Source organism: Panthera onca, chromosome C1, assembly GCF_046562875.1.
Source record: "Panthera onca isolate mPanOnc1 chromosome C1, mPanOnc1 haplotype 2, whole genome shotgun sequence".
Lineage (NCBI taxonomy): Eukaryota > Metazoa > Chordata > Mammalia > Carnivora > Felidae > Panthera > Panthera onca.
Genome location: NC_138346.1, coordinates 157942904 through 157970602, shown reverse-complemented (window position 1 = coordinate 157970602; position 27699 = coordinate 157942904). Strand labels below are relative to the sequence as shown.

The 27699-nt window shown below is 40.5% G+C and overlaps 1 protein-coding gene across 3 annotated transcripts in view; it reads left to right on the top strand.

The window, feature by feature from the left end:
- ST6GALNAC3 (ST6 N-acetylgalactosaminide alpha-2,6-sialyltransferase 3) overlaps positions 1 to 27699 on the top strand; it is a 533022-nt gene that overhangs the window by 123947 nt on the left and 381376 nt on the right. The window contains exon 1 of one of the 3 annotated variants that reach the window (XM_081796419.1): positions 9041 to 9202. The exons of the other annotated variants lie outside the window; for them this stretch is intronic. Within the exon in view, the coding sequence (XP_081652545.1) occupies positions 9041 to 9202 (162 nt within the window). Of the gene's footprint in view, positions 1 to 9040; positions 9203 to 27699 lie in introns of those variants that run through there. 3 annotated transcript variants of the gene reach the window in all.

The window sequence follows — 27699 nt, the reverse complement described above, 5'->3', positions numbered from 1 at the left end:
AACTAGATCAAAGCTCTGGAGAGTTCTAAAAATGACCCAGTATCAATTATATAAAGCTCTGGGGATCAGGTTGGGGTTGGTAAGTTTTATAACCTCCCTAGGTGATTCTGATGCATATTGAAGGAGTAGTACCAGTGGTATAGACCTTGCCCTCCTGAGGATTACTATCAAATGAGGGGAAAAGGTGACTTAATTTGTGAAACTGTTGAGGAAAAGTACACGAAAGTCTAAGTTTGAATGCCAAAAAATGAATAAAAGCAATTAATGATAAGAAAATATAAATAGTAAATATTTAATGAATAAATAAAAATGATTTGTATTTAGCATCCTGACTCAGATGGGGATGTAGGAATTCTTGGAAATTCCTTTTTGTATCATACATTTTCATCATTTGTTCTACATTATAGGTTAAAACTTGATCCTCTTATCTGACAGAATTACCCTAAATTCTAAAGTGGAAGAGTTGACATTGAGAACTGCTCCATTAATATGGTTTCTAAGCAAGCTTAGTTTCTGTTTGTAGGGGCAGTAGGGTGGAGCCAGGCTGGCAGGGCTGGCAGGGCTATGATGGTAGGAGTCCTTTTTATTTTACTGCGGAGGTGGGAACAAGTGTGTGTGTGGCGGGGGTGGGGGACAGGGGGGAAAGTCATTGCCTGGATATCCAGGATCATTTTTCCCAAATGTACACTATTCAGAAAGTCCCATATTGTAGAACGTGTGTCTTAATGCCGAAATCAGGCAATAGCCATCTTTTTGGATGGGATGTGGGGAGATTTACTTGATAGAACTTTAAGAAAATTGAATGAGAGATGCTATTGGAGAGTTCTTTGGATTTCCATAGTACTCCATCAGAGTACCAATAGCCTTGGAATATTATATAATCATAGCTTCTTAACTCATAGGGTTCTTATACCCATTTGAATGGAGTGGCTTATGTAAAGGCACTTAGGACAATGCTGGGCACAGAGTGAGCACTCAGTAAATATTAGCAGTTTTCTAACTTCCCTATTACTGCTGTTATTCCCATCATCTTTTGTTGCCTGGACGGTGGGACCCTTTAAGGCAGGCAAGTTCTCATCCTTGTCTTTATATTCTCAATACCCTAGCACAATGCTTGGCACAGAATCAGCATTTATTAAATGTGTGCTGAGTGAAGGCTTGGCCAGTTTCGATGTGATTTGGGCCCACAGCATTTATGCAATTACGTTAAGCATGTTACATCAGTATCTCCATGGTATTCTGCATGAGTGAAGAGCTCCCTGTCTTCCAAATGCCCTGCAATGTCAATGCTGCAGAAAGTGACTGCTTTAGAAGAAGGGGCCCCGTGTACATTGGTAATCTCTGGTCTCCCCTTTTGCCTTCCTAATGGTGGGCAGGCCACTACACCTCCCCGTCTACCACCTTCCCTGCTCAGTGTTCCCCAAAGCACAGGTGAGTCCCTGGCTCATTGTGTTCTACAGAAGACTAATCTCAAAGACTGGTGGATCTGATACCAGGGATGAGGAGAGGATGTGACCCTGGTGATGTGCCAGCCAGACACCTGAGCCCCTTTTCCAAAGAACATCTTGTTCATCCTATGTGGGATCCTATGACGGAAAGTTAGTGTGCATTTATGAATGGGACCCTTACTGCTACTTTTACGTGGTCAAAGAGGAGGGAAATCTACAATGGGAGTGAGAAATAATGAAAGTGCATATATTTTTTTCTCCCAAAGAAACCAAAAGCATTTCCACAGCTATATTATCCGATGCTGCTGATTTTATGCTTCAAAGAATTGAGAATGAATACCTGGCAGTAAGTACTAAATCTGTGTGTGGTGACTGACAGATTAAGCACTAGGGACGTTAAAGGAGATTAGGCCATGGATCCCCAAACAGCAAATGTCAGTATTATTTTCCATCTTGGAATAAATTGAAGTTGCCTTTATGTTTCTCACCCTAGCCATCACCATTATATTTTCCCAATTTTGTTCTTACATTACTTCCCTCTTAGGACATCATTCACTTATTCAAATGATATTTCTTGAGCTCCTTCTATGTTATGGCTTGGTGCTAGCTACTGAGAAGGGTATAACAAAGTGTGTGACATGGTCTTTGGACTCTAGAGGGTTATATTTCAAGAAACAGAAAAATGAGACCATAAAATAATCCTGAGGTTTTACATGATGAAGTTCCATGAGGCCACAGTTAAGGAATCCTTGGAAGTAAGGGGAGCAGCACAGAAAATAATACCACCTTTTACGATGAGTATCATCATGCCTTGTCTGTTGTCAGCTTGAGACAGCTGAAGGCTGGTGGCTCTCAATTCTCCACTGGGTTTTGGAATGGGGGTGATAGAAGGAATATGGTCATTGGAGTTATTTCTGGATTTGAATCCAGCCCCTGCCACTTTCCAGTTGCATGGCTTTAGGCAGAAGACTTAATATTTCTGAGCAAAACTAAATACATGTGTACCTTTCAGAGATGTGTAAGGCATAGCACTAATGTTCACAGTTAGCAGAGTGCTGGCATTTAGAAAGCACTCAATAGGTGGTGACGGTTATTAACAACAATTGTAACAGTAAACGTATTTCTATTGGGCCACTAAACTCATACTTAAACGGTTACTTCCAGCAAAATGACTCCATTCACCTTGCTCAGGTTAACCTGTCTTTCTCTATATGACAGATTTAATACTTTTCATTCCCCTAAATTAGCAGCATTACACAATATATCATGGAGCAGTGCTTGTTCCCCTTGAGGAAGCAATATGTTGTTTTATTTTTCATCCCATTGACATTTCTTAAGAATTCCCAAAGAAGGAAGCCTCAGGTGGCTTCTACCACATATTAGGAGGGTGTTGTCAATCCATTATTTTCGACTTCTGGTTCCTCTTTCTGTCGTTTTGGTAACTAGCAATAACAACCTCTATTTATTGAGTCCCTGTGCTGAGCATTTTACCCAATTAATCTCATTTAATTTTCCTAGCAGTTCTGTAAAGTAGATGCTAGCCCCCTTTTACAAATTAGAAACCCAAATGGCCCAGTTGGCCAACGATTGATAGGGGGGCAGTCTTGCTCCAGACCCTGTGCGTCTTTTGATGGTGTCCAGCTCACTTGCCCTCCCACCCAACCCACCAAACCCTGGGCTGTACCACCTCACCATATGTTCCCTCTGGTCCTGTACATGGGGCTTTAGCAGCATTTGGGAGAATATACAGTAAGGGTCGTTACCTGCCCCCCCCCCCCTTTCAAATTAATGCTAAAAAAGGAGTGTTGAATTTATCTTCTTTCTAGTGTTGATTCCCCACAGGCCCATATTCTTTACTGACTGTTAAATTTTCACCTTAAATGCTCCAACAAGCCTAACATATAAAATAACCTTGGAACCTGCTTCATAAAGAAGCTGTACTGTCCTTAGACCTGGGCAAGAGGAACCAGGCCCTGAGTCCTGCCCCTATGCTGCAGAGGGACTCACTTTAGTGCTTGGTCCCATCTACTCTCCACCATGAGGAGTCCCCAGGGCCTGGGAGAAAGCTCTCCTGGAAACAATGCTATCCCTCTATACCACAGGGACCCAAGACCCTGGACCTGTACACCCAGATAGCCGTTTCAGCATCTCGCGTCCTGCTGGGACCTCTCCTCTGGGTTTGTCCTCCTGAAGGCTGACCTTGGCTTCCTCGAGGGAGCATCTCTAGGCCCGAGGCACATGGGCAAATTTTAGGTGGTCCTGATGACCATAAAGACAATGATTTGTATATCAGAATGCTTTGCAAAATAGGACATTGTCTTAGTCCCACCGGGCTGCTGTAACAAAATCCTACAGATTGGGTAGCTTATAAACAACAGAACTTTACTTCCCACAGTTCTGGAGGCTGGAGTCCAAGATCAGGGTACGATTATGGTTGGATGAAGGCTCTCTTCTGGGTTGCAGACTTTTCACTATATCCTCACGTAACAGAAGGGGAAGAGATCTCTTTGGAGCCTCTTTTATAAGTCACTGATCTCATTCATGAGGGTTCCATACTCATGACTTCAGCACCTCCCCCAACCCCCACCTCCAAATGTCATGATCTTTGAAGGTTAGGATTTCAACATATGAATTTTGGTGGAGACACAAACATGGAGACCATAGCAGGTATCACAGAAATTTAGTCACTGTTATGTCATGCATGCTTGAGCAACAAAAGCTCCAAACAAGACATTTGGTTGGAGGATTGGTCTATGAGAGGATTAGCATCTAGTGGGTTACAACTTACTGGAAGCAGAACATAGACTCAAACCATGCACCTCTGCCTTCCAGGGTCTGGCTCCTACAGTGGAATTGCCACTTTAGATGAAATTCAAGACTTTCAGTCTAACTTTCTGAGGGAGGCATTTGGGGGACGTTTTCTGTGAAGCCATTGAGTCCCTCCTCAAGAGGCTGGGAGTGGGCCCAAGTAGAAGTCCATCATATGTGGGTTGGGAAAGGTAGTGTGTGTCATTGCTCCTGTCTCTGATTCTTATCCTCAGCTTGGATCTGAGTGCCTATATTGTACGTAACAGGATTCTCTTTCCATTGTGATGATGGGGATTTTTAAAAAACATGTTTATTTATTTTTGAGAGACAGAGTGTGGGGAGGAGGGGCAGAGAGAGAGAGGGACAGAAGATCCAAAGCGGGCTCTGCGCTGACCACAGAGAGCCTGATGTGGGGGGCTTGAACTCACAGACCGTGAGATCATGACCTGAGCTAAAGTTGGACACTTAACTGACTGAGCCACGCCGGTGACCCTGATGATGGGGATTTTAAAGTAATTATTGGTTTACTTTTTGTCTTTTCTTTTTAACATCCGCCTCCACCATTTTCCAGTCATTTTACTTGGAATAATATACATCATAAGTGTTTTTCACATTAAATGTGCTCTTCAAGTGTTCTACAGCCACCCCCTTCCTATTTCTTGAGACAATTAGTGCTGATAAGGATTTTATGGGGTTTCTCTCTGTGTCTCTTCTGCCCTCTCTCTCTCTCTGTCTCTGTCTCTGTCTCTCTCTCTCTCTCTCTCTCTCAATGGTGTTTTCCTTAATTCTTCTTGGCCCAGTTTTGAGTTTCTTTGGTCTCAGAAACCTCCTGTGCTTCATCTTTAGAGAAGAATTTATCTTTTGTACTTCTCAAAGCTTTTGTGTTTAGTGGCTCACTTTGCTTACGTGTGAGAGCTTTCTCGGGCATTTTATTATTTGATTCTTCCATATTCAAAGATTTCTTAGAATTTGCTGTGCTGATAGTCTAACGTTCACTTGGTAAATTGCTAAGATGCATTGTCTTGAGAGCAGATTCATGATTTGTGCCCATTATAATAGCTACTTCTGTCCTGTATCCATTGCACTTGGAATGCTTCTTGCAGCCACTGAGCTTGTGCTATAAGTAAAAGCACAGGCTTTTTACTGTTATGAGCACAGTGGCTCATGAGGCTTCACAAACTCTTTTACATCAGAGCATCTCATATGGTTGTGCAGATTGCATCCTATTCAAGCGAGCTGGGCCAAGGGGCCAAGTGGGGGGCGGGGTGACTGCCAGTGTGGGCTTCCCCAGCCAAGTCGTGCACCTGGTGCAAGGCTGCATCCCCAAGGAAGGGGCCTTTTCCTAATATGCACAAAGGTGTCATATGGGCCAGCAGCTGGTCTGCTCTAACTTGGCTGGGTGTCTTCAGACGAAAAGATAGAAGAAGAGGTGATGGTGTTTTTTGTGGAGGGCTGAGATATGCTTACCCACCTGGGATCTTGAAGTTCTCCAAGATGAAGGAAGTCATTAGAAGCCAAAAGAAATGGTTTAAAAGTTGTTAAAGAACCACTTGGCATTTGCTAGCATTTTACATGCCCAGCATGATTTATTACGTTCCCTCAGTTATTCTTTACTGAATAGGGTACTTGCAGTCAGTGCTATAGATCTGATTTTAGCCTGTGTAGCCCCTGAAACACCCTTGCCTGCTGAGTTCTATGCTCCCTAGGAAATTGCTGCCCCAAGTTGTATTCAGGCAACCTAGCTCTATTAAGGTAACCTTGTCCCCAGGGACTCTGACAAGCCAGCCTCTCTTTTCCACCGAGTTTGGTCAGTGCCTGGAGCAGCCTCACTTAGAGTCGGGATGGCATTTTCTGGAAGTCAACAGTATAATGACTTGGCAGCCTTCTTTGCCACACTGTAGTTGTATCTGAGAGCTGCATGTACCTTAGGCTTTTTATTGTTTTCCTTATGCTAACCATAAATACCCTTTCTCTGACTACTATGCTGAAAGGATGGTACAATTTCATTCAGCAAACATTTCTTGATGTTGCCCTTTGTTCAGAGATCTATGACTTGGGCCTTTTCTACATCGCACTGAATGTATCTGTTCACCTGGACATCTGTACTAATGTGGCCTAAAACTTTTTGTACTCGTTTTTGTATTAGTCCACCAGAGGTGCCAGAATAAAATACCACAGACTGGGTGGCTTAAGTAACAGAGGCTTATTTCTCACAGTTCTGGAGGCTGGGTGTCTCAAATCAAAGTGCTGACAAGGTTGGTTTCTGGTGAGTCCTCTGTCCTTGGCTCAGAGATGGCTGCTTTCTCCCTGTGTCTTCACATGGCTCTCTCTCTCTGTGCACTCCTGGAGTCTCTTTCTTTTCTCGTAAGAATACCAGTTGGATTAAGGCCCTGCTTTTGTGGCCCTATTCAACTTTAAAGGCCCCATCTCCAAATACCTTGGTATCAGCTTGGGCGTTAGGACTTCAACCTATGAACTTTGGGAGGACACAATTCACTCCATAGTAACCCACACTTCCTGGACTTTCTCATTTGAACAAATCCAGTGGATAATAAAACAACAACATTTTAGTGATACCTTTTCCGTCCATTTGGGCTCATGCAGCCATGTTAAAGACTTCGTTTCCACCCTCAGAGAAACACTCCATTTAGCAATAATTACACTTTGGATCCTGCCCCTTAGATGGTGTCCTAATTGTTATATCCAAAAAATCTAAGCCTCATTTTTGGAAACTGCTCCCCTATGTTAAATATAGTGAAATGCTTCCAGGCAATCTCATTTTGTTAAAATTAAATTGGTGTTTTCTGGACCGTATTTGTCCCCTAAGCAGCATTCTCGAAGGGCTTGGCAGGCTTGGCCCCCAGCCTGTGCTTGTAGTAATCATGTTGATTTTTAATCAAGAGACTTATTTTGGCAGCTTCTTTTTTTTGATCATTTGAAAAATACTTCCCGATGTTTTAGAGTTTCGATTCCTGGGAACTGGATCATGAAGAGGAGTAAAGACCTTAGTGTCTCAGGAAAAAAAGCACCCACCTTGTATATAGCATTAATGGGCAATTTTGGTAATGACGATGATGAAGATGAGGGTTTGGTTATTTGAATCTCCAAATATTTAGGGATCATCAGAACTCACTTTCATGTCTACCATTCAATATTGAACAAATTCAACCATTAGATTTTTTTCTGGGGTAAAAATGATTTCCATGAGAAGAGGGTGTTTTTTCAGACCATGTTGAAATGCAGGTGCATGCTAAAAAAAAATGTAAATTCTTTGGGGATTAATCATGAAATGTTTCAGGGTTGTTATAAGGAAGCTTATCAGTTTAATGAAATAAGGGCCATTTTCTTGGTCATGAATTTTTTATTTGTGCTATTTGATCAGTTACTTACTGGGCTAGATGGTATCTGTGGGTGTCACTGGTGGGTCAAAGACACAGGATGGGAGAAAGAAAACAGCTGAGACTTATTTAGTAAAGTCTGACACACTCTATGCTTGAAACATTTGGCAAATGGCAAAACCTACTGCTTATGCTTGAAATCAGTAACTGAATGAGTAAATGAATGACTTCATTAACTCAGGCTGGACTGTTTCCCAGTAATCCAAATTAGTGGTAGTGGCAAAGACAGTGCTATGTGTTCGCCAGACTCCTGTCCTTTTTCCTCCTGGGCACATACCTGGAATTGGGTATCTCATTTACCTTTGATGTCCAGTAGGTCCATTGGGTTGAATTCTGGCCAATGGGGTTCGGTATGAATGACATACAACACTTTAAAACCTGGCTCCTGGGGCACCTGGGTGGCTCAGTCAGTTGAGCGTCCAACTTTGGCTCAGGTCATGATCTTGTGGTTCGTGAGTTCAAGCCCCGTGTCAAGCTCTGTGCTGACAGCTCAGAGCCTGGAGCCTGCTTCAGATTCTTTGTTTCCCTCTCTCTCTGCCCCTCCCCTGCTTGTGCTCTCTCTCTCAAAAACAAAAAACAAAACACAAAACTTGGCTCCTAACAGTCCTCCTGCATGAGGCTGCACATTTTCTCTCTTCCCTTATCCAGTGATTGGATGCAGAAGGTGCAGTGGAAAGCCTAGGGGCTGGTGGAGACATAAGATGGAAGCATGCTGGTCTCTGAAACACTGCATGGAATAGAGCCCCCTCATCAACCAACATGAGACTGTAATGTGATCAAGAAATAAATCGTTATTGTGTTTTAAGCCACCCAAATTTGATTTGGGGGTTGTTATGTTACCCTGTGTTAATTAACAATGAAGTTTCACCTTGGTTTTGTTTCTCAGTATTATTATGCAGAGAAAAATATTTGACCCGAAAACAGTGAACACAGTAACCAATGGAAGTACGTGTGCCAGTGTCTGCCCTATTAAGAACATATTCCTGGGGCGCCTGGGTGGCTCAGTCAGTTAAGCATCTGACTTTGGCTCAGGTGTTGATCTCATGGTTTGTGAGTTCGAGCCCCACATCAGGCTCTGCACTGTAAGTGCAGAAGTGAAGGGATTCTCTCTCTCCTTCTCTCTCTGTCCCTCCCCCACTTTCTCTCTCTCTCTCTCTCTCTCTCTCTCTCTCTCTCTTTCTGTTTCTCTGTCTCTCTCTCTCTCTCTCAAAATAAATACATAAACTTAAAAAAAAAGAGCATACTTCTTTTGCTCTACTTATTCCTAGTGGAATCCCAGGGATGTGCTAACTTACGGGCCAATTGAGCGTATGTCAGAAATCTTGTAAAATCACATGCACACTAAAACAACAAATAAATACACAATGTCTTAGAGAGAGGTGAGTCATGCCAGGTGTTTCTACCTCTAAAATCTTTAGGAGCCTACTTTCTCTGGATATAACCCAGAAGATGAGAACATCTACCTCTGGTGGCCATCACCATCTGATGGAGGGAAGGCAGACACCAATTCAGGCACATGTTCTTAATTGTGAAAATCCCATGAAAGAGGTGTGTTTGCAGAGTCAAAGCATATGAGTTCCATGTATGACAACCACATAATTTGTTTTAGTTCTTACGTGAATGCATACTTTTTATGACTGTATTAATGAACTGCTTGCCTCTCAGGATTCTTTTGAAAGAAGCCCAAGAAAAAGTAATTACCAAAGGCCGTAAAGAGTGAGTTTATAAGTTGTTTTGTGTACCCGCCCCCCCCCCCCCCCGGCCCCAATCCTCTCTTTGAGAGGTAGTCATTTTATCACCTGGGTTCCCTGAGAGTTGTGTGGCCTATTATGGTAGCCATTAGTCATATGTCACCATTTAAAGTAAATAAAATTAACAGTTTATTTCCTCAGTCACATTAGCCACATTTCATGTGTGTGGTGGTCACATGTGGGTAGTGGCTACCATGCTGGACAACAGAGATATAGAACATTGTCATCATTGTTGAAAGTTCTATTAGCACTGGTATAGACAGCTAGCTTTGATATTTTCATCTTTTTCATGATGCAACCACATTTTTAGGTTTTCTCTCACTACTATATATTTAAAAGCACTTTTCAAAACCAGACAGTAGACCCAGAATGGAGTCACTTATGCTAAGCCTACATCTTCAAACCTAAACTTAAGTACAATTTCAGCTCTCTCAGAAATGGATCTTAAACAAGTCAATCAGGAATCATCTGATCTAATCATCAGATCATCTCATCTGTCTGATAAACCTCTCCCATGCCCTAAAGGAAAGTAACCTTGCAATAACTAATCACCTTTTTTGCCTAGTACAACTTCCCTGTTTCTGTTACCCTCTGTTTATAAAATCTCTTGCCTTGTATAGCTCTTTGGAGTTCCTTTCTATCTGTTAGATTTGATGTTGCCTGAGTCATGAATTGCTGAAGAAAGCCAGTAAGATCTTAAAATTACTTAATTGATTTCTTTTTTTAACAGCACTATGGTGTTTTGTTATTGTTATTTGTGTTTTGCTTTTGTTTTTTTAAGCACATGAGATGTTCTTAAGATTATTGTGATATAAATTGTAGAAAAGGTTGTGGAGTAAATCACAAAAGGAGAATGTCTGAGTACTTATAAAAGGAAATGATGATAATTAGGAGCTATCAAGGGTTCCCTAGGTTAGGTTATGATAGATTCATTTTGTTTTCTTCTATGACTGGCATAATCTAAGCTTCATGAAAGGAATTTTTGCTCTATTTTCTCATTGCTGGGTTCTCAATATTTTCAATATGCTTGCAGCATAGAAGGTGTTCAATAAATATCTGTTGAATGACTATCAGCGAAATAAGTTTGATGCTGTTCATTTCAGTTTTATTAAAAGAGAAGAGGAAAGTTCTCATACTATCTTTGAAGCAATGGTTGAAGTAATCAGACAGTTGGGTGAGTTGCCAAGTAGTTAAATAATCATGATAAGTGGCTAATGAAGAGATCATAAGACTTGGAATCAGATATAGACCTACCTTCAATTCTTGGTTCCTCTACTTAACCTGTGAGATCCCAAGCAATCATTTCAATTCTCTGAATCACTGTTTCCTCTTCATCATAATACTTAACATCTTAGGGTTGTTGTGAATATCAAATATGGTGCTATAAAAGGCTAGGATGAAGAAAACCTTGAAGGTGGTATCTAGTAGAATGTTATGAGTCTCCATTCTGACCTAGCCAATGTTTCTATCTCCATCAACAATGAGGACATATGCTTGAATTTGTGGGTGGCATACCTGTTTTAAGAATCAGATTAAGAGGGACCTCAGTAGACTGAAAAGATAGTCTAAATCGAATCCTTTAAGGTTCAATGAGGAGAAATGCGATGATTTATATTGATTGACTCAAAGGAAAAAATGCAACAGTAGCAGACAGAGGATGTGCGGCTTAACTTCAGTTTGCAAACAAATTGGGGACTTCAGAAACAATTAATGTCATGCACCATGTGATGTGGTTGCCAGAGTTAGTTTTAGCAATAGGAATAAAGCACCCAATGTTGCACATTGGTGCTCCTGAGAAGTTAAAAATGCTGATGACTGGGCCTTTGCCAGAGATTCTAATTTAATTGGCATGGGATGCAGCTTTGACACTGAGATTTTTAACTTTCCCTGTCTAACCTCCCCCCCCCCCCCCCCCCCCCCAGTGATCCTAATGTGCAGCCAAGTTTGGGAACCCCTGGTCTAGGCTGAGCAAGGTCCTGCCTACTTCTGTTTGCTCCATATTTGCACAGTCTATAAATATTACTTGCATGGAAAAATGCATGCTGCATGAGGTTGTGAGTGCCCCATTCATGCATGGGATATATTCAGGCAATAGTGTCAGGACAGTGAGCAGACTGATAATTGTATCATTCAGGGGAAAGTTGGTTTTCTTAGAGAACGGCAGGAAGAGGTAACAGTCTTGGACATTGCTTGCTTGGTCTGTCTTAGGAAGTTAGATTCAGTTCCTCTCCCTGCCATTCCAGAAGGTGGACAGGGATCCACTGAGTAGAAGCTTTAGGAGGTGGATGTAGAAAAGTGCTTGCTGAATATGGTGCTTTCTAGAGATGAGGGATTGCCAGATTCTGGAGATTGGCAGAGACCTCACAGATTTTATTGTGGATTTAAAGGCTAATGGGTGAGTTCAACTATCAGAATGTTTTCTTTCACCCTTGACCTCACCTCCTACTCTCTCTTCCATCCTCTGCCTCAGTCATGCTATTCTCATTGTCGTTCTTAGGGCCCCATTCCCCAGCGTGTTCTCCATCTCTGGATAGAGATACCCTTCATTCATCCCGAGACACTTTTTCTCTAGATATCTTTACAGTTTACTCTCACTTCCCTTAGGTTTTTGCTCAAATCACAGCCTCTCCCTTGATTCTTTATCCCCAATTCTTTTTTGTTTTTCTCTGTCACCATCTGAGATCACACACACACACAATTTGTATGCCTTCCTCTAATAGATAGTGAGCCTCACATGGTCCAGGACTTCTGTCAGAAGTATGCACTGATATGTCCCAGTGCCAGAATAGTGCTGGGCTTTCAGAGGTGCTCAAGAAGTATTTGTTAAATAAATCTCCAGGATCACCTACTTCTGTAGGCTCTCACCAATTATTTTGATTTTTCTGTTCTGGCCTGGATAAACTTCCTGTTGAGGAGGTACCTACTTGGCATCTTTGGATGATAAATTTAGTAATATCTGGGCAGAATGACTACTTTCAAACTGTTTTTCTTTTTTGCTTTTCTCCCCCCACATCAAATGGGAACATCATCCCCTAAACACGAAATATTATTCACTGATTAGCAGTTTTTGGGCAACTGTTGAGGGAAATCCAATGCAGAAAGAAAATATGAAACTTCACTGCAGTATAATTTCTTTCTTCTGAACCACGTTGGGTACAGTAAAGGTCAATAATGCACAGGAAAGCTAGGTTTAATTTCTTTGATGTGTAAAAATTAGTGCCTTGTCATCAATTACAAATGCAGGAGAACAAATCACTGGCACATTAAGTTGTTCCTGCTACATAAATTACAAATCTTGTTACAAAAAAAATATTAGCATCATCCCTTGTTATTTTAAAAATGCCAGCTCTGATAAACAGTCAGCCTTGGGCATATATTAAAATGCCCAAATTGTACTAAAATAAATTCAGCCTTTTAAGATAACACCTCATTTTAATTTCATACACGATTAAATCTATCAATTCAAAGGTCTTTTAACACATAAGTTTTGAAGTCATAATAGTATCCTTTAATTCCCTGTGGAAAAACTTAAACCTCTCTCTGCTTCTTTAATAACTTTCTTTTATTGACAGAAAATTTTAAGAAATCCTCTTTTACTTTGTTTTGTGTTCTTGTGTGTTTTTCTCAAGGAGAAGAGGAAATTAAATTGTGATCCCTTTCATTTTTGGAAGGAGATTTTTCCTTTAGTCATAGTCCAGAAGGAGGTTGAAAAAGCTTTGTGAATGAAATATGTTATCTCTATCACAGTCAGATAGTCTAAATTATTGTCCTATACCCAGCAAAATCTTTATTCCTCCTTTCACTGACTTCTGAATTTTTCATTCTTAGCATCAATAGTACCCCCTCACTGCCATCTAGGGTGACTACCTGTCACCTTCCTTGTAACTTGAAGACCTCACTTTGCAAATGTAAATTCGAAGAGACCTAGGTCAGGGCTGGCTGTGGTTCTGACAGCCCAACCTGAGGGTTGGGGTGCGGGGGACACGCCTCTTTAGGCAGGGCTGCTCTGTGGCCTTTCCAGGAAGGGGAGGCTTTCCAGCCTGCTGTCCAGCTCAGAGACCTTGGAGGCCTGAACACCTGGATGTCTGATCTCATCAAAATCTCCTTTGAGAGGAAATTCTGTCAACAGATATTTATTGAGTACCTTCGGTGTCTCGGATTCTGTGCTTGGGGCTGGAGGTACGGTGATGAGGAAACCAATATGTCTATAAGATACCTGGCTTAAAGAACTAATGCAACATGTGCATATTACCTCTTTGAAATAAAGAAAGCTGACTACCATTTCCTGAAGAAAACAATTCTGTGTGTGTGTGTGTGTGTGTGTGTGTGTGTGTGTGTGTGTATATATCAGTATTTATCAAATATTCATTGACTTTTTCTTACCCACCTCCTTCTTCTTTCCTCCTCTCTCCTCTTCTTCCTTTGCTCTTCCTCCCTCCCTCCTTCTCTCCCTTCCCTTCATCCATCCATTCATGCATCTTGATTCCTGTTAGCTAAGTACTATATTGCAGTTGGAAGAATTAAGAGCAAGGTCTTTAGAATCAGAAAAACCTATATTTGAATCCTAGCTCTGCCATTCCATATTTCCATATAGGAATATTGGTTATCACTGCTACCATTATTATTGTTTTTTTTCTTTGTCTTTTTTTTTCTTTCTTTTTTTTTTTTTTTACTGTAGATAACAATTACTTCTGCTACTTATAGTTATTAGTCATTTACCGTATCGGGCACTAAGGGATTTGCATGCATTTTACATTTAGTCCTTATAACAATTCTATGATGTAGATAATATTATTGTCTTCCTTTTATGGCTATGGAAAGTGTGCCTTGAGATTTTTATATAATACGTTGCTCAAGGTCACATAGTAAGTAAAGGAACTGGGACTAGCTTTGTGATTCAGACTTTCTGAGACTCAGTTCCTTCTTTGCAAAAGGAGATACTAATTCCTGCTAAGGAAGTTGCTTGGTGTGACACAATGAGAAGAAGTGCTTCACATTTGCAGCGCATTGGGTACCTGGCACATGATAACGTGATAAGTGTTGACATGGTGTGTAGCTGATCCTGCTCTGCCTTTAGCTGTCTGGTATTAAGATTTTAGCTATTTCCTAGCCCCCTCCTTAAGTTTGGGACTTTGTTCTTTTTGTTATCCTAGAAAACCCAGGGAAGCCTGAAGTATTTAGGACTCATGAAATGTTTTGGAGGTCCCATGGAATCCTGGGGCAGACGCAGCGTGGATACAGATGCAAATCTCTGGGCTTGTAGATGTGAGACCTCTGCCTGGTGTGTTCTCCTAGGTTTTCTCTGCAACTAAGCAGGTGCTAGGGGCCAAGCGGGTCCTTCCAGGGCAGCCTTACCCTGTGTACAGAAATACGCTCTGTAGAAGCACCACATGAGGGTTTTCATAGTGATGAGGAGCTCTGAAGAGTGGGCTTTGACCATATGTCGTGAAGTATGTCTTGTAAGTGGAATGAGGCAACTGCAGAAGTGGACGTGAAGAGTGTGTCACATGACAGGATTATTTGTTAGTATGCAATTTTCTTTCTGTAATTGAGTAAAAGTCCATAATAGAAAGTGAACCGTTTGACACATAGACTTTGCTTCCTGTAACCCAGTTATAGTTCCCGTTTTAAGGAAGTTGGGATTAGAAACTTGGATTTCTAGAGCCCTGGTGAGTGATCTGAATCTTGCTCTGGAGTCCCTAGTTGCTGTGTGTCCCAGCCCTGGGTCATTCCTGTGACTCATGATAGTTGTTATAGAGAAACCATCTATCAGTGAACGAAGACGAAGCTTATTACTGCTATTAGCAAACACAATTTTGCCTTGAAAGTCTATAATGGCAAACTCTACTAGAGTAGAAACTTTTTTTTCCCAATTAATTTCTTTTTGATATAATTTTCTCTTAATTTTTGAGGGTTCTATGGTTCACATTTCATAAAAGCTCACTTAATAATCTGGTAGATTTTGTCAACATTTTGAGGACAGGGTAAGACTTCTCAAATTTTTGCCTTGAAACTCAGTGGTATGCTTACACATAATTTCTTGAAGATCTATCCTAACTTTGTATTTTTGGTGAGATACTAGAGACAGAAAAGAATGAATTGTGAAGTTATGCATATCATATAAACAAATTCTCATTGTTTATGGCTAATCTTTAAATACATGCATTTTACCCAGAGTAAAAGTAGTTTAGAAGTTTGGTTCATTTTTAAAAAATGTTTGTTTGTTTATTTATTTTGAGAGAGAGAGAGAGCGCAAGATGGGGAGGGGCAGAGAGAGAGGGAAGCAGTCTCCACGCTGTTGGTGCAGAGCCTGATGTGGGGCTCAAACTCCAAACTGTGAGATCATGACCCAGCTGAAACGAAGAGTCAGACGCTTAATCGACTGAGCCACCCAGGTGTTCGCAAAGTCTGGTTCATTTTTAAGTTATCTCATGCCTTAATTGAGTTATTCATTCCATTTAGTTAATGATTGATCGAATCATTCATTCCATTTAGTTAATATTTGAGTCCTACTATTTGCCAGGTAATAGGGCTACTAAAAAAGCCTCTGCAGATCTTATAATCTATTGACATAACATAAACAAATAATAAGATCATTATAATTTAGCGGCAAGAACTGTGAGAGCACATAGTAAGGTGACCTAACTCTGACTTTGGGGAGGGGCAAGGACTTCCTCCTGGAAGAAGTAGGGTGTAAGCCAGGTCCTTGAAGAGTAGTGAGTGTCAACCTGGTAAAGCTGTTGGGGTGTGGTGGAGTAGCGGGTTTGAATCAAAGAAATAGCTCATCCAGATGCCAAGACCTGGGAGCAAGCCATGGTGTTGTTAGGATCTTCCTCTTCTCAGAGATACTTGTAATAACAAGAACTTGAGATTGTTCCCAGTTGTGACATGTGCAGTTTCAAAAATATTGCAAAAGCTGCCTGGTGAACCCCAATCCAGTCTTGACAGGTGCATAGTCTGTTAGGTCCAAATGTGGCAGTCACATAGGCAGTCCTCTGCCCATAGTTGAGGCACAAACCTGTTGAACAGTTTATTCCCACCCAATGGCCAGGTTGCTTTTGGAGTGATTGGTGCAGATTGGTGGTATAGCCTGGGACAGGGATCCTCCTGGGGGTGAGGCAAGAAGTCCTTGTAAATCAAAGGTTCCAGGACTGCTTCTAGTGGGATGAAAGAAGTGATGAGTGTGAGATAGAGGAGTAAATATCAAGAATCTCTCTGGTTCTGAAACCTCCGATGAATGGAAATATTGGAGGCACAAGGATCTGAGTCGTAGGGCATAATTCGATTAACTTCCCAAGCTACCTTCAAATTACAAAGTCATATTACATCATAAAATCACAGCTTGTTTTTTTTTTTAAGATTTTTTTCTTTTTAAGTAATCTCTACACCCAACATGGGACTCAAACCCACAACCCCAAGAACAAGAGTTGTATGAGTTGCATGAATCACAAGAGTCCACCAATTGAGCTAGCCAGGTGCCCCTCATAAAATCATGTTTTATGGTGCAAAGAGCCTTAGACTTGGGAAAAGTTCAAAGAGTCATAGGTTCTAGTTCCAACCACATGCCCTGAGATCAATGATGCACTAACCTGCAGTGAAGCTGTTACTGTCATGTGCTAGCATCACCCTGACATGGATTTGACTGTACCCAGGGCAGCCATTTGTGATTGGGCACCTTAAAATACTATGGGAGCAACTATGGCTCTCATCCAGCCTTAGCCTCTTCCTGGGCTTCATAGCTTCCCTCTTCCAGTGCTCCCTGGGAATAATTTTGTTGTATGTCATTCAGATCATCTTCCATCCATCATTCCAAGTCATAGTTCCTTGCCTAAGTGATTCAGCAACAAGGATCCGTGACCCTGTTTTTGCCTGCCTTCCCTCTTTCTTTTCATTTCACATGCTCAGCAACTCAAAACCAAAGAGGAAAGAAAGTGTCATATGCATTTTTTGTCAGACGTGAATGTAAACTTTGGAGAGATCGGCTTTGTTTCTGTTTGTTCCCTACGATGAATGTTAGGTTTTTCACTTAATTTAACTTAGGGGTAGAGATTATTTGTATACTATTAATATAAAAATCCTTTGACTCAAGAAGTATCACTGCTATTTCACACTCCCTGCAAATTTTTTATTCAGTTCTTGGCATGAACTTTGTGTTGAAAGAATGAACTTGTGTTTTTGGCTCTTTAATGTGAGTGATGAATAGGGGAATGATTGCTGTCTTACTGGGTGGCCATCCTCTTGAAGAGGAGAGTTCTGAAATTTTCATCTATGTGTTTTTTCTCATTTTTGGCCTCAGTGAAAGCTCTTTCTCTAAGTGTTAAAAATGAGACATTTGGAATGTGCTTTTGGAAGTATCCAGGCCAGGCCAGAGCTTATATAAATCTATGTTACTATCTTGCAGTTGATCAATACAGTTAAGAACCTGTGTGGTGGTGTATTCTAGAATATTGCAACAGCTTTCTGTCATCCTGACACTACTAATTCACCTTTCCAGTCTGTCCTGATTATTGATGTTAGGATGCTTTTGTTTTTTCAAGACAATTTGATTATATGTAAGCTTTCTGGCTAAAATCTCTCTAGCTTTAAGAATTCTTAAATTAAAAAAAATTTTTTTTAATGTTTATTTATTTTTGAGAGAGATTGAGAGACAGAGCACGAGCAGGGGAGGGGAAGGGGTAGAGAGAGGGAGACACAGAACCTGAAGCAGGCTCCAGGCTCTGAGCTGTCAGCACAGAACCCAATACGGGGCTTGAACTCACAATCTGTGAGATTATGACCTGAGTCGAAGTTGGTCACTTAACCGACTGAGCCACCCAGGTGCCCCAAGAATTCTTAAACCTGGATCCACAAACTGCAGTTAGGAAATTGATGAACTCTGAATTTGTATGCAGTTTTATGTATAGAAGATCCAGAGTTTTGGTCAGAGTTCCAGGTATCCTTGATCCACTCTAGAATATCTTAGCTCTTTAATAAGGAAGACACCTGCCCTGCTTGACATGTAACCTCCATCTATCATATGATATTCCTTTATATGACCTATTCAACATTTTGAATCACTCTTTTCTAACATATCTCCCTGCTTTTGAACCTGATGATCATTCTGCTTATAATGTCCATTCCTCATCCTTGGCTTTGCATGGTGAACTTCTATTTTACCCTTAAGAATTTACTCCAGGACCACTTTCTCTGGAGAAATTTTATTTCCTTTGCCAGGAACAAAATGATGCTTTCTTCTCTATTTGCTGCCTTAATAACACTCATGTTTCTGCAGTAGATTTGAGGACAAGAAATGTATTCTGTTTCTGTGTGTCACCAGTCTAGAGGACTGTGGTGGCCCAAGGTAAATGCTCATTGAATATTTGTTGAACAAATAAGCAAAAGGATGAAGGACACATTCTTTCTTTAGGCGAAATGAAGATGGACTTACAGAGCCCTAGTGCGGGAGTCAGTCTTGCCTTCCTGTAGACAAATGGCTTATGTAATCTGGACATCAAGTGCCTGCCCCTGGATGAGTATGTTGGTCTCCTATTTTCATTATGGTACACTGATTCTCCGTTCAACACAAACAGGTTATAATGGATTCTTCTAAGTTTTATGAAAAGATTTCTGGTGCTAGAGATTGATTTGGGTACTTACAAGCTTCTCACTAAATATCCAAGAGGAACAAAGGGGACAAGGCGAGTGGAAAGATTTCTTCTTCTTTTTTTTTAAGTTTATTTATTTATTTTTGAAAGAGAGAGAGCGTGAGCATGAGCAGGGGACGGGCAAAGAGAGAATGCGATTCCAAGCAGGCTCTGCACTGTCAGGACAAAGCCCAATGCTCGAACTCATGAACTGTGAGATCATGACCTGAGCCAAAATCAGGAGTCAGACGCTTAACTGACTAAGCCACCCAGGCACCCTGAAAGATTTCTTTTAAATAAGCCCTTTGAAAAGTTCTGCATGGCAAGATCGCCTTCATCTCATATTAAAATGTACTGTTTGTCACCAAGTGACTTTGGATGGTGTGTGAATCCCTTATATGAAAAGAGATCTGGTCTGGTATCATGGTCCCCTGGAGATTTAGTTGATGCTGTGGACAGTGATGACAGTGGAGAACCCAGGAAAGTCAGCATGGTTCAGACTGCATAGATGTCTACCTGACATTATAATACAGGGAGCTACCTACACAGGTGGCTGCCCCCTGATTTGTGCATTGGGAACATGGATTAAGCAGCAGATACTGTATTGATTCTTGTAATGCTCTTCTGAAGCCCTCTTTTATTTTTCATCTACTGAGAACCAGAGTGCCTACCTGCTAATCCATGAGGCAAAGACTTCCTTATTTCAAAATATATTTGATGCAATCAAAGTCTACTATGCCCGAAGAATTTAAAGGACTTCTAAGGTTGCTGAAATGAGTTTTAATCTAATATTTGAATCTTATGCCTTCTACCCAAAGAACAACTCCTCCCCAGTCCCCATGCCTGTATGTGGATGCCAGAAATTTCATAATTAGAAACTTGTTGCTTTAAGGCTTGATCCCTTGTGAAGAATGCATTATGCTTTTTAAGTGATGTGCATATTAGTCTGAATGAGTCTATCAGCGGTTCCTGTCCTGAGATTAGCCATCGATGGAGATGAGAAAGAGAGCTGGTACAGACATCAGGGGAAAAACAGGCCCATTAAAGAAGGAAAAGAACACCCCCAACACCCCCTCCTCTTTCTCTCTCTCTCTCTCTCTCTCTCTCTCTCTCACACACACACACACACACACACACACACACACCCTAATAGCACTTAAGGCCACCAAAGGTAGCACTGCCTATGTCACCATTCTGAAGGCAGTTTCTAACCTGCCATCTGCTTCACTGGATTTAGAGAACCTAGTTAATGCACTCTCACATGATAAGTGTATGATGTTACTTGGATAATAGCTTGTGGGGAAGTGGGGTAAATAGTTTGCTAATAAGTTTCATGTATCTCTGATTGCACAATGGAGAGAAAATCATGACAAATGGGGATGAGAGGGCAGTGAGTGTTGTATGGGAACCAACGATTTAAGCTTTGAAAGGAGCCATTCTGTTGTAAGAGGCACTTTCTCCTCCTTTAGGCATCTTGCTCACTGCCTCATTCTACCCCACTCTGCCCACCCACATACCAGTTGCCCAAAATACTCACAAGTGTTTTCCTTCAACATTATTTTTGTATTTAATCCTCATGAAGGTTAATAAAGTCCTCTCTCTCTATGTGGTGTGAAAACATAACCAATGACTTTATTGGTGCAAATATATTATAGCTGCTTTGACATTTATGTTTTCAGCCCTGATAGATGAATGATTCTGATGAAAGTAAATCAATGGTACCTAGACTGTGGGTATAAAACACAGCGCTCTGGGTTTTCTTCTTGTCTGGCAGATAGTGGAGGGTGAGAAATACTGAAATTTTACTTAATACTCTGTGTTTTCTTTGAAAAAAGAGAATTCGCTTTGTTTTGTTTCCTAAAGTATATCTTTGATCAATGTTTGGCCCAGCCCTTAGTGGCAACATAAGGATGGATTTCCCTTGTATGTGGATCTGTTTGCTTTCATGAGAGCCTAGGTGTTTTCCCTAGGTCTAGTTGGAATGACTTCTTTGTTTCTTCTAGAGGGTTTCAATCAATTAAAAGTAATTACAAATATAGTTATTAAACAGCTTGTTTGTGTTGGCAAATGTAATTTATTTGGGTCCCAATAATTGGAAATACCAGAGAATAAGTCCAGTTCCTGGGTTGGGTTTTACTGACTTTGGTCTTAAAAAAGAATAATATTTACAGTGAAAATAAAAAACCAATACAACTGGAAATGTCAGTTGGAAACTGGAAATGACATGTACATTCAGGAAATGTATCCCTGTTTTCTTTTAATTCTGCACCCTGGAATGCCCTTCTTTACTTTGTCTCCTTCCTCTACAATCAGGAGAGCTATGGCCCCAGTCAGTCAAAAATGGATGCTGGCCGTACGCATCCAGCATGGTGCTGGTGCCTGGGCTGAATGTCAGCCTTCCCAGGTCCTTCCTGGAAGAATTAATTGCCTTCTCAATTGGGATGCCTAAGAATTTCAAGATCAGTCTCTCTCATGTCATTTATCACATATTATTAAAACTGTTTGTCTGTTTGTTTGTCCAGCTTAATTTCTTACTAGACAGTGAAGTCCTTGAGGGCAGAGTCTGTATTTACCCATCTTTGTATCTTTATCACCAACTTGGTACCTAGTGCAGAGACAGCACTTGATAAATATTTGAAAAAAGAATTAAAATTTTAGAGGATATTTAGTATTTTTATTCCAGATATGTGCAAATGTGTCCTTGTGTCATGAGGATACAAGTATTTAAATCCCATTCACTGGAATGTATTTTAGCATCAATTTAGTTTGTCACCCTAATATTGACTGGTATGAGTTTCTGACCTGCAGTTAAAAAATCTCTAGGGAAAGGGTGCCTGGGTGGCTCAGTCACTTAAGTGTCAGACTCCTGGTTTCGGCTCAGGTCATGATCTCACGGTTCGTGGGTTCTGGCTCCATGTCAGGCTCTGTGCTGACAGTGTGGAGCCTGCCTGGTATTCTCCCTCTCGCTCTCTCTCTGCCCCTCCCCTGCTCTCTTTCTCTCTCTCTCTCTCAAAATAAATAAATAAACTTAAAAAAACATCTCTTGAGAAGAAAATTTCAAAACTTGTTACTCTTTTTAAAAGTTCAATTACAGTAATAATCATCTGTGAAGGGTAGGGTAAATACCCTAAATACTAGGGTATTCTAGTAATACTTGCTCTCTTGTGACCAGAGAGTGTATATTCAAAATGCTACAAGAGATTCGCACCTATGACTATACAGAAACCTTGGAAAATCTTGTGCTGAGTTCCTTTATATGGGATGTGGTTTCTAGAATCTGTGTTCAGGGGGAAAATATCTAAAACCTGCAAGTACTCATTTGTGGAACATTTAATTTCATTACTTCGTTAACAAAGTGTGTATCTGGAGGTAAACACCAATCAGCTCCAATTATGCTTCAGGCCCAAGAGAATTGAGGTTAGGATGTCAAGGCAGAAAGATGCCTATTGTAGCAAAATGCATTTGCTCTAGATGAGGAGAGATTTTTCTATTGAAATGTTGAAATAGACCATGGCACAGAGGTTTGCCTACTACTTAAAAATTTTTAAGAACATTATAGTTCAAGAGTGCCAAATTTTAAGCAAAGTCTTGTGATTTCAGTAATACTATGAATCAGATCATGACTCCTGTAAGAACGAGGTCTCTGAGGAAAGTAGAGCTTTCCCTCACACACTTACTCTTACGTTCTCATTCTTCTCTGTCTTGCATTAACCTGGGAAGTTGATGACACAAATCCGATTCTTTTCCTTAAATACTTGTATTAACCAGGTCAGTTCATAGGTGACCCCAGAAGGAAATGTGCATTTTTTTAACGTTTATTTGAGAGAGAGAGAGAGAGAGAGAGAGAGAGCGAGCAGGGGAGGGGCAGAGAGAGAGGAAGACAGAATCCGAAGCAGGCTCCATCCAGGCTCTGAGCTGTCAACACAGAGCCCGACGTGGGGCTCAAACTCACAAGTTGCGAGATCATGACCTGAGCCAAAGTCAGCTGCTCAACAGACTGAGCCACCCAGGCACCCCTGGAAACATCCGTTTTGAGCCAATGCATGTGAAGCCTTCTTTCAAATTTATTTCTGCTCTACTTTATGTTCAACTTAATCCACCCCATTTCCTTGTCTGTTCTCTGCTTTAGGTCAAACTGTAGCAGCATTTTAAAACTCTGTAGGAAGCAGGTCTCAGAACTCTGGAGGAACAATTATATCAGTCTTGCAAATTATTTTTTAATTATCCATTCCTCAGACATCCCACTTGGTTTACTTCCAGGAAAAATGTTATCTCTGTAAATGAGATGTGCTTTCTATTGTAAGAAAACATAAAGTGTGTAACTCTTTTTGTTTTAGCTGAGAGTAAATTTAGATTCAAATTGTTTGCTGTATATTAGTTTGTAAGTTTGAAATGAAGCAACATAAACAATGGTGTTGGCCTGGAGAAGCTTACAGCAGTCAGAGAGAGAGCCATGTATGCTGATGATCATTCTCAGGTAATAAATGTTGAATAGACATTTGAACAGTTAATAAGGCAGCTTGGAGAATGGAGCTGCCTTTAGATAGGCTTTATCAGATTCAGATTAGACTCACCAGTATCATATTTAATGTGCCTGCTCTGCTTTCATTTAGGGCTGAGAGACTAAATAGACAAACAGGCAATGTGCCAGACCATACATAAAAGTAGACTTTGACCAATGACCCCCAGCAATCTGTCTAGGAAACTAACCTCTATCTATAATAAATAGCCCAGACAGCCAATTGCTATAAATTAGACTTTTGAAAGTCAGACTGCTATCTCTAGTAACAGTCCAGGAAGCTAAACAATAACTTCTATAATAATCAGCCATAAATGGCCAGGGCTTGATTAATGACTGACAAATTCCCTCATTCATGCTTCTTCTTCTAAGTTGGGACCAATCAGAGAAAGCCAAGTATGTTCTCCTCATCAATTACATAAGATGCCTCATATCTAGTTCACCCATCTCCAGTTTCCTCACTCCAGCAGCCTCCAATCAGGGCACACCCAAAGCCTTCCCTTTTTTCCACTATGAAGCTCTTCTACTCTTCTGCTTGCCTTTGAGTCTCTGCCAAAATACAAGTGACAGTGGCTGACTCCCTTGCTGAATAGTAGGCTCTGAATTAACTACCCTATGCTTACTCTCATTTGGTTGGTCTTTGCTTATTTCCACTGGGCCCGGTTGGACAAAGAATGATATTATCCAGGAGCACTCCTTACACTTTGCAGGTGGGTGATTCTGTGTGGCTGTTGTTGCTTTGGTGTGTTAGAATTTCCTAGCTCTGAGGGAGCTGTGGTTGGCCTGAGAGAGATGCATCATGGTCCCCAGTTGCCATTTAATGTGTGGAAAGGGCAGAGCAGTAGAGCACGTTACTAAATGTCAATGCACCATCTGATGGTGCACCCCATTCTCATGGCACCAAGCAGGGAGAAGCAGAGGGCCTCTTTGTCGCAGAGATCAATGGCCAATGGCTTTTTTTTAAATGTTAGAATATGAAGGAAAACCTTTTCAAATATTACTCTCAAAAGATTTGAGGATACCTCAGCAGGTCACCAAAGGGCTAGTACTTGCTTATAGATGAGTTGGCTTCGAAGTTTCGACTTCCTCAAACTCTTGTTTGTACTGATAATAGGACCCAGTACAACAAGACTGGGAAACAAAAGCAAGTCTTTTCTTTCTAATGAAAATTCAATGACATTTCAGCAATGACCTCTCGTTAATACTTAAGTAGCACATATTAATACTAAGATGAGAAGCTGGAAAATTGCCTAAGAACAGTTTGAAACCATATCACACCTTCTTTTGTTATTATATTTGTTTTTTTTCTGCATTGAGTACATTATCTGCATTCACTCTGTTATTACTATATATTAAAAATTGCAATTATGGAGCTTTCATAAAATAAAAGAAGGATGCAAAAATGCCTAAACATTGTTCATGGTGAAAGATCTACAGTATTTTAAAATTATCTTTTATTTTATTAGTTGAGCTTTTAGGATTCTATGGCAATATACTAGAGTCCAAGTGTTTCTTCAAAATAATTGAATTTTATGCAGTTGTGATTGGGTAAGCCTACTGAATTATATCAGTTTATAGCAAAAGCATGAGATGACCATATTAAATTTCATATTTTGGTTTTTGGTTTACCTTCGTTTTTAAGACTTGAGATATGTTAAGTCTTGTATATCTATTTGCCATATATAATCTTATGTATGTAGATATATAATGACTGTGAGATAGATGCCTGTTGGTAACTGATGAATTATCCTCATCTCTGTGATCAGAAGAAATACATTGGAAGGATCAAAGTCAATTTTCATTTGTCAGCTGGCAAGTATTTCTTGAATTTGAAGAATTATAACAATAGCAACAACAACAAAACAGTAACTGCCGTTTGTTCAGTGCTAACTATGTATTAGGCACTGATCCTTGGTGCTTTATTCTATTTACCTTAAATGGTAGTTTCTTTGTGAAGGTCACTGTAATAATTCCCATATAGCTTATACATGCACACTTACAATGTAAATTTGATATCTATCCCTTCCCACTCCATGAGGGGAGGGGAGTCTGTTTTCCTACTCTTTGAATCTAGGTTAAATTCATGACTTTCTTTGACCAAGTGACTAAGGTGGAAAGGATGTTTTGCACTTTGCAAGCCAGGGGCCAAGAGGACCCACTCGTTGCTCTCTTACCCTCTTGAAACACAGGGCTAGGATGAAAGACCATGCAGAATGTGAGGTCCAGCCAAGAGGTAGCATGACTCTTATGAGTAAGCCCATATTAGCCTGGGTTCTCGAGAGAAACAGAACCAATAAGACATATCTAGGTCTAGGCTTATAAAAATATTTATTATAAAGAATTGGCTTGTGCAGTTATGGGGCCTAAGAATTCCCAGGATCTGCAGCTGGCAAGCTGGAGACCAAGGAGAGCCAATAATATAGTTTGAGTCCAAGTTCAAAGGCTTCAGAAACAGAAGAGCCACAGGTGTAAGTTCCAGTCTGAGTGTGAGTCCAAAGGCAGGAAAAGACTGATGTCCCAGTTCAAATGTAGTCAAAGAGAGCAAATTTTCTCTTACTCAGCCTTTTTGTTCATTTAGGTCTTTAATGGATTGGATCCGGCCCACCTACGTTGGGGAGGCCAGTCTGCTTTGTTCAGTCTACCTATTCACATGTTAATTTCATTCAGAAACATCTGCACAGACACACCCAGGATAATGTTTGTCAAATATCCGGGCACCTCATGGTCCAGTCAAGTTGATACATAAAACTAGCACAAAGTCCATCTTGAACAACCCAGGTCAAGCTGAGCCACCAAATGACTACAGGCAAGACCCAGTTCAAATTGCTGTTCCACTGAATTGTAAGCCAAGAAAATGGTTGTGTTTTTAAAATTTTTGTTATTTTTAAATTTTTAATTGTGGCAAAATATGCATAACATAAATTTGCCATCTTACTCATTTAAAGTGTACAATTCAGTAGTGCCAAATATATTCATATTGCTATACAACCAATTTCCAGAACTTTTCCATTTTGCAAAATGGAAACTCTGCATGCATTAAACAACTCCACATTTCCCCTTCCCACCAGTCCCTGGCACCTCCCATTCTATTTTCTGTTTCTATGAGTTTGACTACTCTAGATACCTCATATAAGTGCAATCATGCAGTATTCATCTTTTTGTGACTGGCTTATTTCACTTATAATGTCCCTAAAGGTTTATCTGTGTTGTAGCATGTGTCATGATTTCCTTCCTTTTTAAGGCTGAATAATAGCCCATTGTATGTATATACCATTTTTGTCCATTTATCTCTCAGATGTTTGGGTTGCTTTCAGTTTGGCTATTGTGAACAATGTTGCTATGAACACGAATGTACAAATATCCCTCTAAGACCCTGCTTTTAATTCTTTTGGTTATGTACCCATAAGTGGTATTGGTGGATCCTATGGTAATTCTATCTTTAAAATGGTTGTTGTTTTAAGCCATTAATAATTAGGCAGTTTATTATATAATGACAGCAGAAACAACTAACTGAGTTTGTGCAACAAGAGTTAGAGTTTGAGTTGTGCAACAAGAGTTAGTTACTATCATCATTCCCATTTTATAAGAAAAAAACAAGCGTATCCAAAGGCAGGAACAGGGTTTGCACAGAACAGGGCCAGCCTTTAATCTCTGGAAGTCTGGCATCAGAATCCAGCTTTTTGGCACAGCACGATGTAGTACTTTACAAAAAAGCATGTTCAGAATTGTTTTATTTATAGTGGTCTACACTGGACAGAGAGAAGAAGCATCAGTAACCAGCAACATTGAAAAGATGACTATCTATGACTAATGTAGCTCAAGGAACTGTGCTTTCCCAAAGGTGACAGTATTTATCCATCATATGGTAGCATCTTAGTCTGTTAGGACCGCTATAACAAAATATGACAGACGGGGTGGCTTATAAACAACAAAAATTTATTTCTCACAATTTTGGTGGCTGAGAAGTCCAAGATCAGACTGCTAGCCTGGTCGTGTTCTGGTGAAGCCTTTTTCCTGATTCACAGCAGATGCTTTCTTATTGTGTCCTCATGTGGTGGAAGGGATAGGGAATCTCTCTGAAGCCTCTTTTTTAAAGGCAATAATCCTATTCATGAGGGCTTTGCTGTCAGGACTCAATTACCTCTCAAAGTC